Source organism: Lepisma saccharinum, chromosome 27 (assembly GCF_977018435.1).
Source record: "Lepisma saccharinum chromosome 27, izLepSacc3.1, whole genome shotgun sequence".
In the NCBI taxonomy this organism is placed as follows: Eukaryota; Metazoa; Arthropoda; class Insecta; order Zygentoma; family Lepismatidae; genus Lepisma; species Lepisma saccharinum.
This window is the reverse complement of record NC_139255.1, coordinates 47,784,790-47,798,521: the sequence shown is the minus strand read 5'-3', so window position 1 is coordinate 47,798,521 and position 13,732 is coordinate 47,784,790. Positions and strand designations below refer to the sequence as shown.

General features: G+C 35.8%; 1 protein-coding gene across 1 annotated transcript in view; it reads right to left on the bottom strand.

Moving 5' to 3' along the window:
* Positions 1 to 289: 289 nt before the first annotated feature.
* Mtpbeta (mitochondrial trifunctional protein beta subunit) overlaps positions 290 to 13,732 on the bottom strand; it is a 39,101-nt gene continuing 25,658 nt past the window's right edge. The window contains exons 7-11 of the mRNA XM_083112943.1: positions 12,396 to 12,523; positions 11,195 to 11,282; positions 8,885 to 9,035; positions 6,268 to 6,356; positions 290 to 686 (exon numbers count right to left, since the gene is read on the bottom strand). Coding sequence (XP_082969069.1) covers positions 627 to 686; positions 6,268 to 6,356; positions 8,885 to 9,035; positions 11,195 to 11,282; positions 12,396 to 12,523 — 516 coding nt within the window. The 3' untranslated portion in view covers positions 290 to 626. The remainder of the gene's footprint in view (positions 687 to 6,267; positions 6,357 to 8,884; positions 9,036 to 11,194; positions 11,283 to 12,395; positions 12,524 to 13,732) is intronic.

Genomic DNA, 13,732 nt, shown 5'->3' with positions numbered 1-13,732 from the left:
TATATAGGGAATCATAAATCTTGCATTTATCAACATAGATAAATTTAAAATGTGAGAAAATGTAAATTGGTGAAAATTTTATGACATTTTGCTATGTCACTCTGGGATAATGACAACTGTATGTACTGTATGCAGGACAATGTAAAATTGGGGATCCACTGTAACATTTTATCATTACTCTGCACTTTAGAGAGAAATGTTGGCACATTCTGTGTAAACAGTACAATTGTATTTTTAAAGAAATAGAAGGAAATATATAATTGCAATAAGAAATATACTGAGCAAACTAATTTTGTAAAATATATTGTAATAACTTTATTTTCAAAGAAGGCTACATATGTATTGAACAGTTATCATACAGCTAACAAAATAATTGTTTATCTTTCGTGTATACCCCGAGTAATTCTTCTCAATCCACAAATTCATATTTGAAATTATCACAAAATTAACAATGATCAGATCAAAAGGCCAAGATTTGAGAAAAACATCTTGAATACTGGTGCAAATGAGTGAGAATACGTCATGCGTTGCTATCATCACATATTTCTCTCTTAACACTAATTATTTTATATACATTGCATTGCTATGTTGCGTATCACACACACATAATTTTGCAATTTTTCTCTTTAAATGAATGCTGGTTCCACTTTGCCCTCGGGGTGTCTCTCAAGCAGCATACCAACACCCTGAAATGAAAAGTAAACAGTGTTAATATAACTGTATGAAAACACCAGAAGTACACCAGTTAATTAATCAGTATTAGGTCAATAAACCTGCAATTTTAGCGCAAACTGAATGTATGTCACTTTAGTTTTAAGGTCAACATGTTTCATACGAAGGAAAAGAATCTCCCAAAAAATAATCAAAAATATATAATTTTTTTGTTTGTTTCTTTCTTTTATTACCCTGTTACCACATACCATACAGACCTAAAATTGTGTACATGAATACAAAATACTACTCTTTAAAATATAATACACATTTTTTTTTTAAATGGTCAAACAATCAATTATTCTTTTTTCGGATCATTTGGTATGGATTGACCCAAATGAATTTTTAACTTCATTAATTGATTAATTCCCATCACCAGAATGCATTGTAAAAAAGTAATATTACAAATTACTATTGCAAAACCGAGGTATACTACTTGATTTTACATAAACATGAACAATAACAAAATTGTGCACTTTATTTTGCTCATAAACCAGGATGGCATTATTGCTTGTACCTAATATGTAAACATGTATATATTTATACACAAAGAAGGTAAATGAATAATTTATAGAAAAATCAAATATAAACACAGTGTTATACTTCTACTAGTAGTAATTATTATTTCTTCTCTACTTATCACAGTCATCTTCAGATGAGTCAAACACAGTGAGTACATGGAGAGGTTAAAATTAGGGATGGGCCGATATGAAATTTTGGCTGATACCGATAAAGTACTGTTATAAAATTTACCGATAACCGATATTCTACCGATCCGATATAAAATTAGAAATGGTCCAATAAGAACCTGAAATGTTCATTGATCTCCTTAATAAATGTGTGTTTCTAGGTGACTGCAGTGCAAAAGAAGTATTTAGACAATTACTTTTTTAAAAAAATAGGGTAAAAAAGGTAAAGTGCTCCCCTGTGCATAGCACCACGCCATGAAGGCGTATAGGGGGTGTGGTGGTAACGCCCAACACTTTCTTGATCCCGGACGTGAGTGGGAGAGATGTGATCAGCATCACGCCCCTGACCGCCTTTACCCACCAGGGTTTCCCCCAGGTACCCATGTTATTCGACGCTGAGTGGGCGCCGGGGCCGCTTCCATCCTTAGAAAAGTTCCCGGATTTGAACCGGCCGGGGATTGAACCCGGGACCTTGAGCATGGTAGTCAGACGCGTTACCGACTGAGCCACCGCGGCCACCTAAAAATAGGGCATCAAGATTATCCATAAAAATTACAAGAAAATGGCAGGATTTTGCACTAAATTATAAGATACTTATCGATTAATCGGATCGGTAAAATAATCGGTAATTTTACCGATAAACCGATACACCACTATGCCTATATCGGCTAATACCGATAGAGTACCGATTAATCAGTCCGATCCCTAGTTAAAATAATACATGTGTAAAAACTAGGGCTGAGCCAATGCTGGTGTATCAGTACCAGGGTACTGGTAATAGAAAGTATACTTTGACAGCATTTTGTTTTCTACAGTCCTCCCCCAAAATGTTGGTACCACTTTGAACCAATAGCGCTGCTTGAAAATTGTAATAATTAAAAGTTGTTCAAAATTATAAAAATACATCAGCATCGACTCATCCCTACACAACACTTTTGCAGAATCTTTCGAAGTTTCCATTATATTGCAACCAGTATTGTGTGAAAAACTGGATGTAATTAGAGAATATTTTAAAGCAACACTGGTGAATTGGTGCATATAATTGGAGAATTCTTACGTAATCAGGGTGTCTACCAAAATAACAAATCCAAAATTCTTGACCTTTCTTTCCTTTAATTTTTCATTTTTCTTAACATTTATTTATTCGTCCCCTACTTAGGTATAGCTGGAAATTAACAAAATATATATTTTTATTTAATAAAAAACCTTTACCACAAGGCTGGATAGGATGAAAACTGAAGCTGTACTTTAACATGAGATTTAGACTTGCTTTAATTATTAATGCATGCAAAAATTAATTCTTTAGACTTCATCCTGGATGGGGCAGTGCCACATTACTTTATTCAATATTTATACAAGGTGTGACAATAAAGTTCAGTGAATGATCCTGAATATCGAACGTAGACGAATTCTTAATGAAACCTACCTTACTGTCCTTCGAAGTAGTCCCCTCCCATGGCTATGCACCGTTGAGAACGGCTGTACATGTCCTGGAAACTTTTAGAAAAGTCTTCTTTCGGGATGGTGTTCAAGACGCTCGTCACGTTCCGTTGGATGTCCGGAATATCCTCAAATCTCTGACCTTTCAAAGCGATTTTGAGGCATGGGAAGAGAAAGAAATCTGGAGGATTCAGATCCAAATTTCTTGCAATGCATTGCTACAGAGGATGAGAGCTGGTGTGTGAGGTACGACCCTGAAACGAAACGCCAAAGCATGGAATGGCGTTCTCCTGCATCAATCCGTCGGAAGAAGGTCAAGGCGTAAAAATCACGCATCAAGACGATGCTTATCAGTTTCTCTGACAGTGATGGCATGATCCACAAGGAATTCCTGCCGGAGAGAACAACAATTTTTCCGCCTTGACCTTCTTCCGACGGGGTGATGCAGGAGAACGCCATTCCATGCTTTGGCGTTTCGTTTCAGGGTCGCACCTCACACACCAGCTCTCATCCTCTGTAGCAATGCATTGCAAGAAATTTGGATCTGAATCCTCCAGATTTCTTTCTCTTCCCACGCCTCAAAATCGCTTTGAAAGGTCAGAGATTTGAGGATATTCCGGACATCCAACGGAACGTGACGAGGGTCTTGAACACCATCCCGAAAGAATACATTTCTAAAAGTTTCCAGGACATGTACAGCCGTTCTCAACGGTGCATAGCCATGGGAGGGGACTACTTCGAAGGACAGTAAGGTAGGTTTCATTAAGAATTCGTCTACTTTCGATATTCAGGATCATTCACCGAACTTTATTGTCAGAGGTTGTATTAATACAAAAATTTCATGCATACAAGAATGAAATTCTTAAGACAGTCAACAGAACCTATTCAATGTTATCAAATCCCAGTACAGGTTATGTAACAATGTAAATTCACTATACTGTAAAATTTCTTGACGTTGGCATTCTTGACCGGTAGATACCCTGGTAATAATATTAGTAAATAAAGGGTGGTGCAAAAGTCATCATCCTATTTGAATTGACCTTTATTTTGACATCTCGTTGTTTATATCAGTAGTGTTTTGTCAGTTAAATAGAAGATACTCACGAAATTTATTGTGTGCGAAAATGAATAAGTACACCCCACAAGAACATGGAAAAATTGTGACAATTTTGCATGACACTTTTCTGGGCAGAGTAATAACCAGTTTTGGTGATTTGCCAGGGCAGGCCAGGTCCCCCGATTTAATCGCTCCAGAGTTTTTCCTTTGGGGATATTTGAAGTCAAAGCCAGAGACGTTACAGCAACTAAAGGACAATATTCAGCATGAAATTGAAAACATTTCCCCGCAGATTTTCAACACCATGGAAAACGCAATAAAAAATAGCCCAAATTTGCATCAATTCGAATGGTGGTTGTATTGGATGTTATCTTTAAAAATTGAGAACATAAAACTTACAAGTATATATAAAAGTTTAACTCAAAAAACCTACTTTGTTTAATTTAAAACCTAAACTATAGGCTAAGAAAATCAGGTGATGACTTTTGCGCCACTTTGTATTTTGGACAACTGTTACAACAAATGTTAGAATTTTTAAGCATCAGTGTAGGCTGAGCTTCAGTAAAAACAGAAATAACAGAAGTACACATAAAACACCCAATTTTCTCACACATCACCATAGTTTCCACCAATAGAACTTTCTAGTGTATACAGGGAGGTCACAAAGTGGGCATACCCCCCTTTATTTTCTACACTACGATGTTTATGGTTAAATGCTTGATATGAACACATACCTGATGGTTTAAATGTCCGGAACATCGGTATGGAGACAATATTTTTCGTAGCACGGCCGAACTCTGCACCACATTGTGGCACACTTTGCGATGCAAGTGTGAATAACACCTTTTTCCTGGCGGTGACGTTCCCCTCAATACGTTCTGCAGGGCCTCGAAGAAGTCCCAGAGGTGGTTAATCAATGACACAAGTATGTGGTCATATCAAGTAATCCAACTATTACAGGGTGGCTACCCTAGGACCATGAAAAAATTCAAGTATAATTCCCGGTTTTTAAGGTGAACTCTCCAAAAATTCAAGCAGATGTTTTCTCTATTTCAACCTTACGTATTACCACCTCTCAACATCCACACACAAATATCTTAATAATATAAAGGGTCTATGTGATTCCAACATCCAAAAATTATAATTCAATTAAAATATTTAATTTAAGGTGCTGAGTTTCTATTTACAATCAGAGGCGCAACTACAAATTTTTGTCTGAGCAGGCGGGGAGAAAATGCCAGGATAACCATACTAATAATAATAGTGTTAATAATGTTATTATTATAACATTATTATTAGTATTTATTTGTTTTACTTCGCTTCTTGTGCCACTTTTGGCTAATTTGTGAAGATGGGGATGAGTTATATGATGAAATTGATGAATGGACAGTCACAAACATCCATGTCTAAGCCGAGATTCGAACCTGCCAGGACCAACATTGTTGTTGTTGTTGTTATTATTATTAGTAGTAGTAGTATCGAAGACATTATTATCCTCGTAAATTATGCAAAAAGGGGGTAGAAGTTGGTGCTAAAGCATTTGTGTTCGAACAAACGATTTCAATTAGTTTTTCAACACATGCCACAGTAGTTCGGATCCCACTTTAAACTGTAGGTCCAGTCCCGATTATCCTTTGTGCATAAAGTGGGCTTAAAACCAAAAATCAATCAATCAATTGAGGTCCCCTAGCTACGGTTATAAACTTGATAAGACTAAGAAAAGGAGGAATTGCGAGCGAAGCAAGCAAGAAAATTTTACGAAAATAATTTTTATTTGCATAACATGTGAATAGGATTTGTATTAAAAGGGTTGTAATTTTTCATGTCTACGGAGAAAAATTCAAGTAGAATTCACGCATAATTCCCGGAGACAATAATTCGCGCAGAATTCAAGGAATTCCCGGTGAGTAGCCACCCTGTATTACCATCGTAGTGTCGAAAATATAGCGGGGATATGCCCACCTTGTGACCACCCTGTACATTGTGTACCCCTAACAAAATACTAATACAATACTTAGCATGTTCATAAATTCTAGAGGAGATGGAGAAAGATAGAGGGGAGGGGAGAAAGAAGAGAGGGGGGTAGGAAATTTTGTTAGATATCAATACTGCCGTATAGTCTGTACTTGAAAGACTCACAGCCCTGAGGACATCTCATTACTGTAGCATACGCAGAAAATCGCTCTCAATTGCAACTTGTTACAGAGCGAGTCCCCATGAAGAAAAGAAACTGCATATGCACACACAACTCCAAAACTTACGCTCACTAAATGCTAGCAGCATGCAAACCTTACCAGTTGTTCTAATGCTAACTTCAGAAATGAAGCAACAGTATTTTCTGAAGATATTAACCAATAAAATGCAAGTTACCTGTCCACCAGCAGCACAAGCGGAAATGAATGCATACTTTCCATCTTCCTTGATCAGTCTGTTAGCTGCATGTGTTGCCAGGCGAACACCTAGCATAAAAAAGAAGCATCATCAATAGAGGCACATATTTTTGCTAAATAAAAAAGCACAATTTCGGGTTCGAAAGCAGTATATAAAATGACATTTTGGTTTTAAAATTGTGAACATAATCCCAAATTTGATTTAAAAACTGCACTTAGTACACAAAATAAACATATACCTTTTAATAACACATTTCGTTACCAGAATATTAAGTTTCTTCCTGTATAAAGGGGTCCATTTTTGCTTCTCAAATATTTACAGCAGAATTAATCAATTTTCCATAAATTGCATAACTGACAGGATAATTAAGAGTCTATTTCACATTTTGCCGTTCATTTCGCATCATTTCGTGACAAAACAGGGCAGGAAAATGCACCTCACATCTTTCAGACACATGAAAAATTAACATTACAATGTGTTATTTCACAGTTTGTGTTTTGTCAAAAACAATATATGCATTCCTCTAATCATCAATCATACATAGTAATCTGCTAACTACTAAAAAACGAACTTTCAGTAGTTACTTTTCCATTTTTATGATTATTTTAAACAACATTATATTTGACACTATGATTAGAATGATACTATAATTATCAATATCACTGACATGTGAGAATCAGGGACGTTAACTCCAAATTATCAAATTTACCGGAGAGAGGAAATAATGTATTCCTGTATTGGAGTTAAGTGATTCTACCAGACGCGGTGGCTCAGTCGGTAACGCGTCTGACTACCATGCTCAAGGTCCCGGGTTCGATCCCCGGCCGGTTCAAATCCGGGAACTTTTCTAACGGTGGAAGCGGCCCCGGCGCCTACCCAGCGTCGAATAACATGGGTACCTGGGGGAAACCCTGGGGGGTAAAGGCGGTCAGGGGCGTGATGCTGATCACATCACCCCCACTCACGACCGGATCAAGAAAGTGTGGGGCGTTACCCCCACACCCCCTATACGCCTTCATGGCGTGGTGCTATGCACAGGGGAACACTTTACTTTTTTTTTTACCTTTTTTACCGCTAAAGAGAGAAAATGGAGATACATAGATGTGAATCCAAATAAAACTCTGAAGAGAAGATACATTAACAAAGCCAGAAAACACTTTTTTTTAGTTATGTTCCTCTGCTTCTCACAGGACCAAATTCAAATTATTCTGTGAATTATGAAAAGTGAGAAATTTTCATTAATTTTACAATAAGAACTTGTGGCAAAAATTGGAGTTGATGTCATTATCAGTATTGAGAAATTTATTACTGGTACCTCATCAGCTCATATCAGTCCACGCCTTTTTTAAGTTGCACGTTACTGAAATGTTTATTGCGATACTTCAGACAAGAAGTGAGTGGGTGTGTATATGCATCTTAACATTTTTTTACACAAACTTCACATTTGCATCACTTCTTCTTTCTCAACTCTTTTGCTGCGGGATTTTGACATGCTGATTGCAGAATTTTTTTTTAAAAAAAAAGTATTCTGAAGTACTGATATAAATTCTACCACTATTCTTTGAACAAAGGGCCATAGCTCAGAGTCCCCCTTCGTGTTAAGATTTTCATTGTTAATGAAGTGGATACAGCGGCACCTTCAGAGGGGGGGGGTGGGGTGGAGTTGGTAGTCGTTATAATCCTTCCTTTTGATCCAGTATTCCTAAATAAAAAAATATCACAAGCAGGAAAAGACAGCAAAATAAGGGCGGACCACTAAAAAAAGCATATGTACTCCCAAACCCCTTTCAAAAATCCTGGGCATGTACGTCACCGAGTGGATAAATTATCCTTGTTGCCATTTGTTGTTTACATACACTAGGAAGTACAAGTTTCTACTTTGTTCAGAACCCAAGCAAGTTATTTCTTTCGAAAACAGTTCAAATGCCACACACTAGATGGCAGCATGTTCTGGTAATGCTTTTTCTTACAGAGGGCAACTTCACTCTACATCAGCAGTGACAAGAATATTTGAAATCGCTTGCAGCAGCAAAACAGTTCATTATGCAGTGAATTAATAAGTGGTGTTTGTGAGTTCTGTTGTGTGTACCTGTGCACTAGATTTTGAACATGCACGAGAGACTCAATACTATTATTAAATGTGAAGTCAATAATTATTAAAGCATATATTAACTATTGATTGATTGATTTGCATTATTTTATTTCGCTTTTTGTGCCACTTTTGGTTAATTAGCAAAGATGGGGATGAGTGATGATATGATGAAATTCATGAATGGACACTCACAAACATCCATGCCCAGGCCGGTATTCGAAACCGGGACCCCTGGCTCTGCAGCGTGATGTGCTAACCAGTCCATCATGGGGGCTGGCATATAATAACTATTCAAGGTGTTGATAAAAATAATATTCACAACAAACAATAAAACCTCGATTTTACATTTTTCAGGGGACCAAGATGACAAAAACTTGTAAACAGTGTTGGGGATGTTGAAATAACATATATCTGAATAACAAATTTTACTTTCCAAGCACAGAAATTAAAAGGTTGAATGTTACCGGTAAATAAGAAAACAACCAAAAAGAGAAAATAATTTACCTGTGGCAGCAAACGGATGTCCAATGCTCAAAGAACCACCCCACAAGTTAATCTTATCAAGCGGTGGAGCACCAACTTTACTCTTGCGCTTCAGGTACGTCTTCGCAAACCAATCTGAATCTAACGCTTTCAGATTTGCAAGAATTTGACCCTGAAATAAAATACAGGATTGTTAAGTCTACCTTGGATTGTAGCACACAATTCAATAGTACCTACTGTCATTATATGGAGTGAGCTGATACCGATGTATCGGTATCGGAAAGTATTGGTAGGAATTTATCTACTGATACCAGCTGATACTTTTCCGGCATATTGGTTTTAACAGGGTCCATAAAAATGCCGTGCAACTCTTTCGCTGAGTCTAATTATTCTGGTATTTTCTTTTCTATTTATTTTGCACCAATATTGCACGAAAAACTATATTTTGCTATTACACAATATCTATATCTACATCATGATAAAAATAGGGTTAAAATAGTGGGATGTGCACCACTGGTGTCACTGATTCCACACACTTTGCAACATATTCAGTCTCACTCGTCTCGCTCATGAGCTTCAGCGATTCTTCAGCATAGAGATATCCCAGTTGGCGAATCTGCAGATCCATGCTAATGTATGTATTATTTTGTCTGTATATTATATTAAATAACTGTTTTCTTGCAAGTGTGCAGTCCTGTCGGAATGGAACGTGTCTCAGCAGAACTATATTCTGCGCACACATTTGGATCTACATATGCAAAAACCTGCTACAGACTTAACCTGAAGCGAGGCTTAGTAACCTTTTATTGTGATAATAACATGTGTAATTTTACTTTTAACTGTTTTTTTAACATATGTGATTACATTGTACATTTCAAATTTGTATTTTTCTTAATTTTAATGAAATTGCTATTCTCACTATATTTTTTCATGTAGTACACATTTTATTTTTTTTAATTTTTAATTGTAATATTGTGTATATGTCATATGTCATCACAATCTGCTGTCCTAAGCATGTACGCGGTTTTTCAGCAGTAAAATCAAATAAATCAAATCAAATATTATGATGTAATTCACGATATTCTAAAGCAAATTTCTGGTAAATTAATCATATAATTGGAGAAGAATATTTATACACCAATATTGATCAATATTTTGAACAAATTTTAATTATTGCAATTTTCAAGTATGTCAGTGGGAATCGGTAACAGTATCAGCATTGGTATCGGCACAGCCATAGTCATTATAGTTGTCGTACCAGTCCAATATTGTAACGAAGTAGGGTTGATCAGTTACCAATGTATTTTTATTAGCCAATCTGCAATAAGTGTTATTGTTGTTACAAAGGAGTGATGTGAATTTCACCCAGAATCTAGCTATGTTGTACTGTATGAAATGTGCAGACTGTGAATATTGCGGAGATTATGAAAATTGTCATTTCCACTAAATCTATGCAAAAAATATTCCAAAAGTGGATTTTGTGATAAAAATGACAGATTTTCTTAACTTCATTCTTGATACATAAATATTCTTTTTATTAAATGTTCTATTAACACCCTTACAAAAGTTTCACAGAGCTGGATGTTCTTTCAGAAAAAAAATATTCCAGGGAAGGTATGCTTCATTGGGTAATCTGGACTCCAGAATTATTTTTATAAAGTTTGTTTTTAATACCACTTTATGCACAGATTGGCTTATCGAGACCAAACCTACACTTTAAAGTGAAATCTGAACAACTTCGTGCCTCAACCAGGTATCGAACCAGGTACCCCTTGCTTACAAGGCGACCACATTACATCATTGGAGAAGCCAGGAGAAGTTTATTTGATGTGTTTACTCATATAAAATGTCCCATCGTTAACATTTGCTCTTAGGCCCTTTATTTGTTTACTGACTTAAAACACACACACACACACCATACTATCCTGTATATGCACAGCTTCCTTTTTTTGACAGTTCATTCTACTTACTTTTATGCTACTACAGATTACTTTAATCAATACGTTGTAATAATTCGACATAATTATTGACTCACAACAATGTCACAAACAATTGAGGTGAGAAACCGTTGTTGTGTTGGAGGAAACAAATAAGTTTTAGTTTCCTCCATGACCAAATAATGAAGCAAACACAGAACATATTTTTTTTATACTGTTCATCTCAACCGATGATCAAACTTGGGTCTTTGACTGTACTGTACAATATTTTCACTAACAGAAAACCAAATGAGTTATTCCGTAAAATCCCTAGGTAAAATTTTCTCAATAATACATCAGATAATAAGTATTTATTCTGGCAACAAACAGGTCAATTGAAGTTTAAATTACTCACTGCAAAGGCCTCATGCACCTCCCACACATCAATATCCTTCAGACCTAGACCAGCTTTATCCAAAACTTTGGGTGTTACATACGTGGGTCTACAATAAAAACAATTACACCACTGCATCAAAGATAAGAAAATTAAAAACTTCATGCATTAAACAGATTACAATTCTAACAATTATAAAGAAACAAAAAAAATGTCATAAACACAATGCTAGTGGCATGAAAAAGTACAATGAGAATATCAACACCAGCTGTGGTCCACCACTGTCTATGTGGTAAAAGTGGATTTTATATGAATGTTTTAAAACCAAAACTCAGGTAGATTGATAATGTATAATTGCAATAGATGATTGTTGAACCTTGATATGTATTACTTTTTCAGGGCACCAATATCAAAAAGTGGTATATAAAATTACATTTTGGTTTTAAAATTGTGAATAAAATCCCAAATTTCATTTAAAAACTGCACTTACTACACAAAATACCTTTCTAATAACACATTTATGTCGTCACCAGAATATTAAGTTTATTTCTGCACAAAGAGGTCCATTTTTGCTTCTCAAATATTTACAGCAGAATTAATCAATTTTCTGTGAATTGCATAAGTCAAAGGATCATTCTAGTTTCAGAAAGTGTCGCATCGGTAAATAAGCTCCAAATTTCATGTTTAAGTCTATTTTGCATTTTGCAGTTCATTTCGCATTATTTCGTGACAAAACATTATAGGAAAATGCAACCCACACCTTTCAGAAACATGGAAAATTAATATTACAATGTGTTATTTCACATTTCATGTTTTCGCCAAAAAATGAAATGTGCATGCCTCTAGTTGCAAGTCATATGGCTCAGATCTGATTTCTTAATAAAAACAAAACATCTAGCAATTTGATGCCTGGTAGAACATTAAGAACTACAAATCAAAATGTACACCTCTACCACGAATCTAGCCAATAATTCCTGACCTAAGAAATTAAATTAAAATATACAATGGAACCCCAATTTTACATTCCCCTGCATTATACGTACATTCAAATTTCATGGCCTCAACAGAACAAAATGCTATAAAATTTTCCTCCATTTTACATTTTGCTGCATTTTAAGTTCGGTCCCCTGAAAACCGTAAAATTGAGGTTCCAATGTAAATTAATTAGATAACTTGGATCATGCGTACATTAAACATAAAATAACTTTAACACATAACATACCCAAGCAACAATTGGTCTTTCGGATCCTGTGAAACATACATGAAGTCTCTGAAATAAGCTTTCGGCTTCAATCCCAATTCCTTCGCCTTCTGTTCTGTTGTGATGAGGCATGCAGAAGCTCCATCAGTCTTAAAATAAAATAAAGAAAAAGAAAAATGAAAATAAAATATGAAGCCTGTTTGGTGAAAGAATAAAATTTAAAATTCTATTTTAGTCTTTTCCTTTGAAAGCCAGGGAGGGTCACATGAACCGCTGAACCAACCGGCTTGGTCCAGTTGCCGTGGCGAGAGGAAATTCTCGTATTCATAGAGGCACATATTTTTGGTAAATAAAAAAGCAAAAGTGGTAAATAAGTGGTAAATAAAATACAATTTCGATGTTATAGCGGTGAATAATCACATCAAAAGTGCTATATAAAATGACATTTTGGTTTTAAAATTGTGAATATAATCCTAAATTTGATTTAAAAACTGCAGATATTACACAAAAAAAATTAACCCTTGTAATAGCACATTTATGTCGTTACCAGAGTATTAAGTTTATTCCTGTGTAAAGGGGTCCATTTTTGCTTCTCAAATATTTACAGCAGAACTCATCAATTTTGCATGAATTGCATAACTCACAGGATACTTCAGACTTTAGAAAGTGTCGCGTCGGTATATAAACGGTAAATTTCGTGTTTAAGAGTATATTTCGCATTTTGCAGTTCATTTCGCATTATTTCGTGACAAAACAGGGTAGAAAAATGCGCCTCTCACCTTACAGAAACATGAAAAATAAATATTACAGCATGTTCATATTTCGTGTTTTCGTCAAAACGAAATTTGCATGCCTCTACGTATTCTGCATTGACAAATTTTCCATTTCGAGTCGTTTTCGAAACAGGTAGCACCCTCAACAAAGTCCTACACGGGAAAGCCTAGTGGTTGCCGTCGTGTCGCAAGCGAATGGGTGTCCGATTCCCTGCCTCTCTGAAAAGCAAGCAAAGGGCGTTTGTTTACAGCAAAAGGTGTCGTAGACAACTGAACAAAAATCAGGCATGTAGCAACACCGCCTTCCCACCCTTGAAACTCCCACAACTGGGGCCAAAAAGTCTGGGTTTCCTGAAGTCGGGCCGGTCGGGCTTTAGATAACTTTGCATTCCTTGTATTAACCTTGAATGTTAGTTATTCCTACAGAACTTGTGGCCTGTACCTTATGTCATTTACATATAATCTATAACCATTTTACCATGGATATCTACTTTCATATCTTTGGTGCTCCAGTAATAATAAGTGCTCCTGTTTTTAAAATTTATCCCTGAAGAAGTCAAATAAATAATGGAAAATATAGGATTA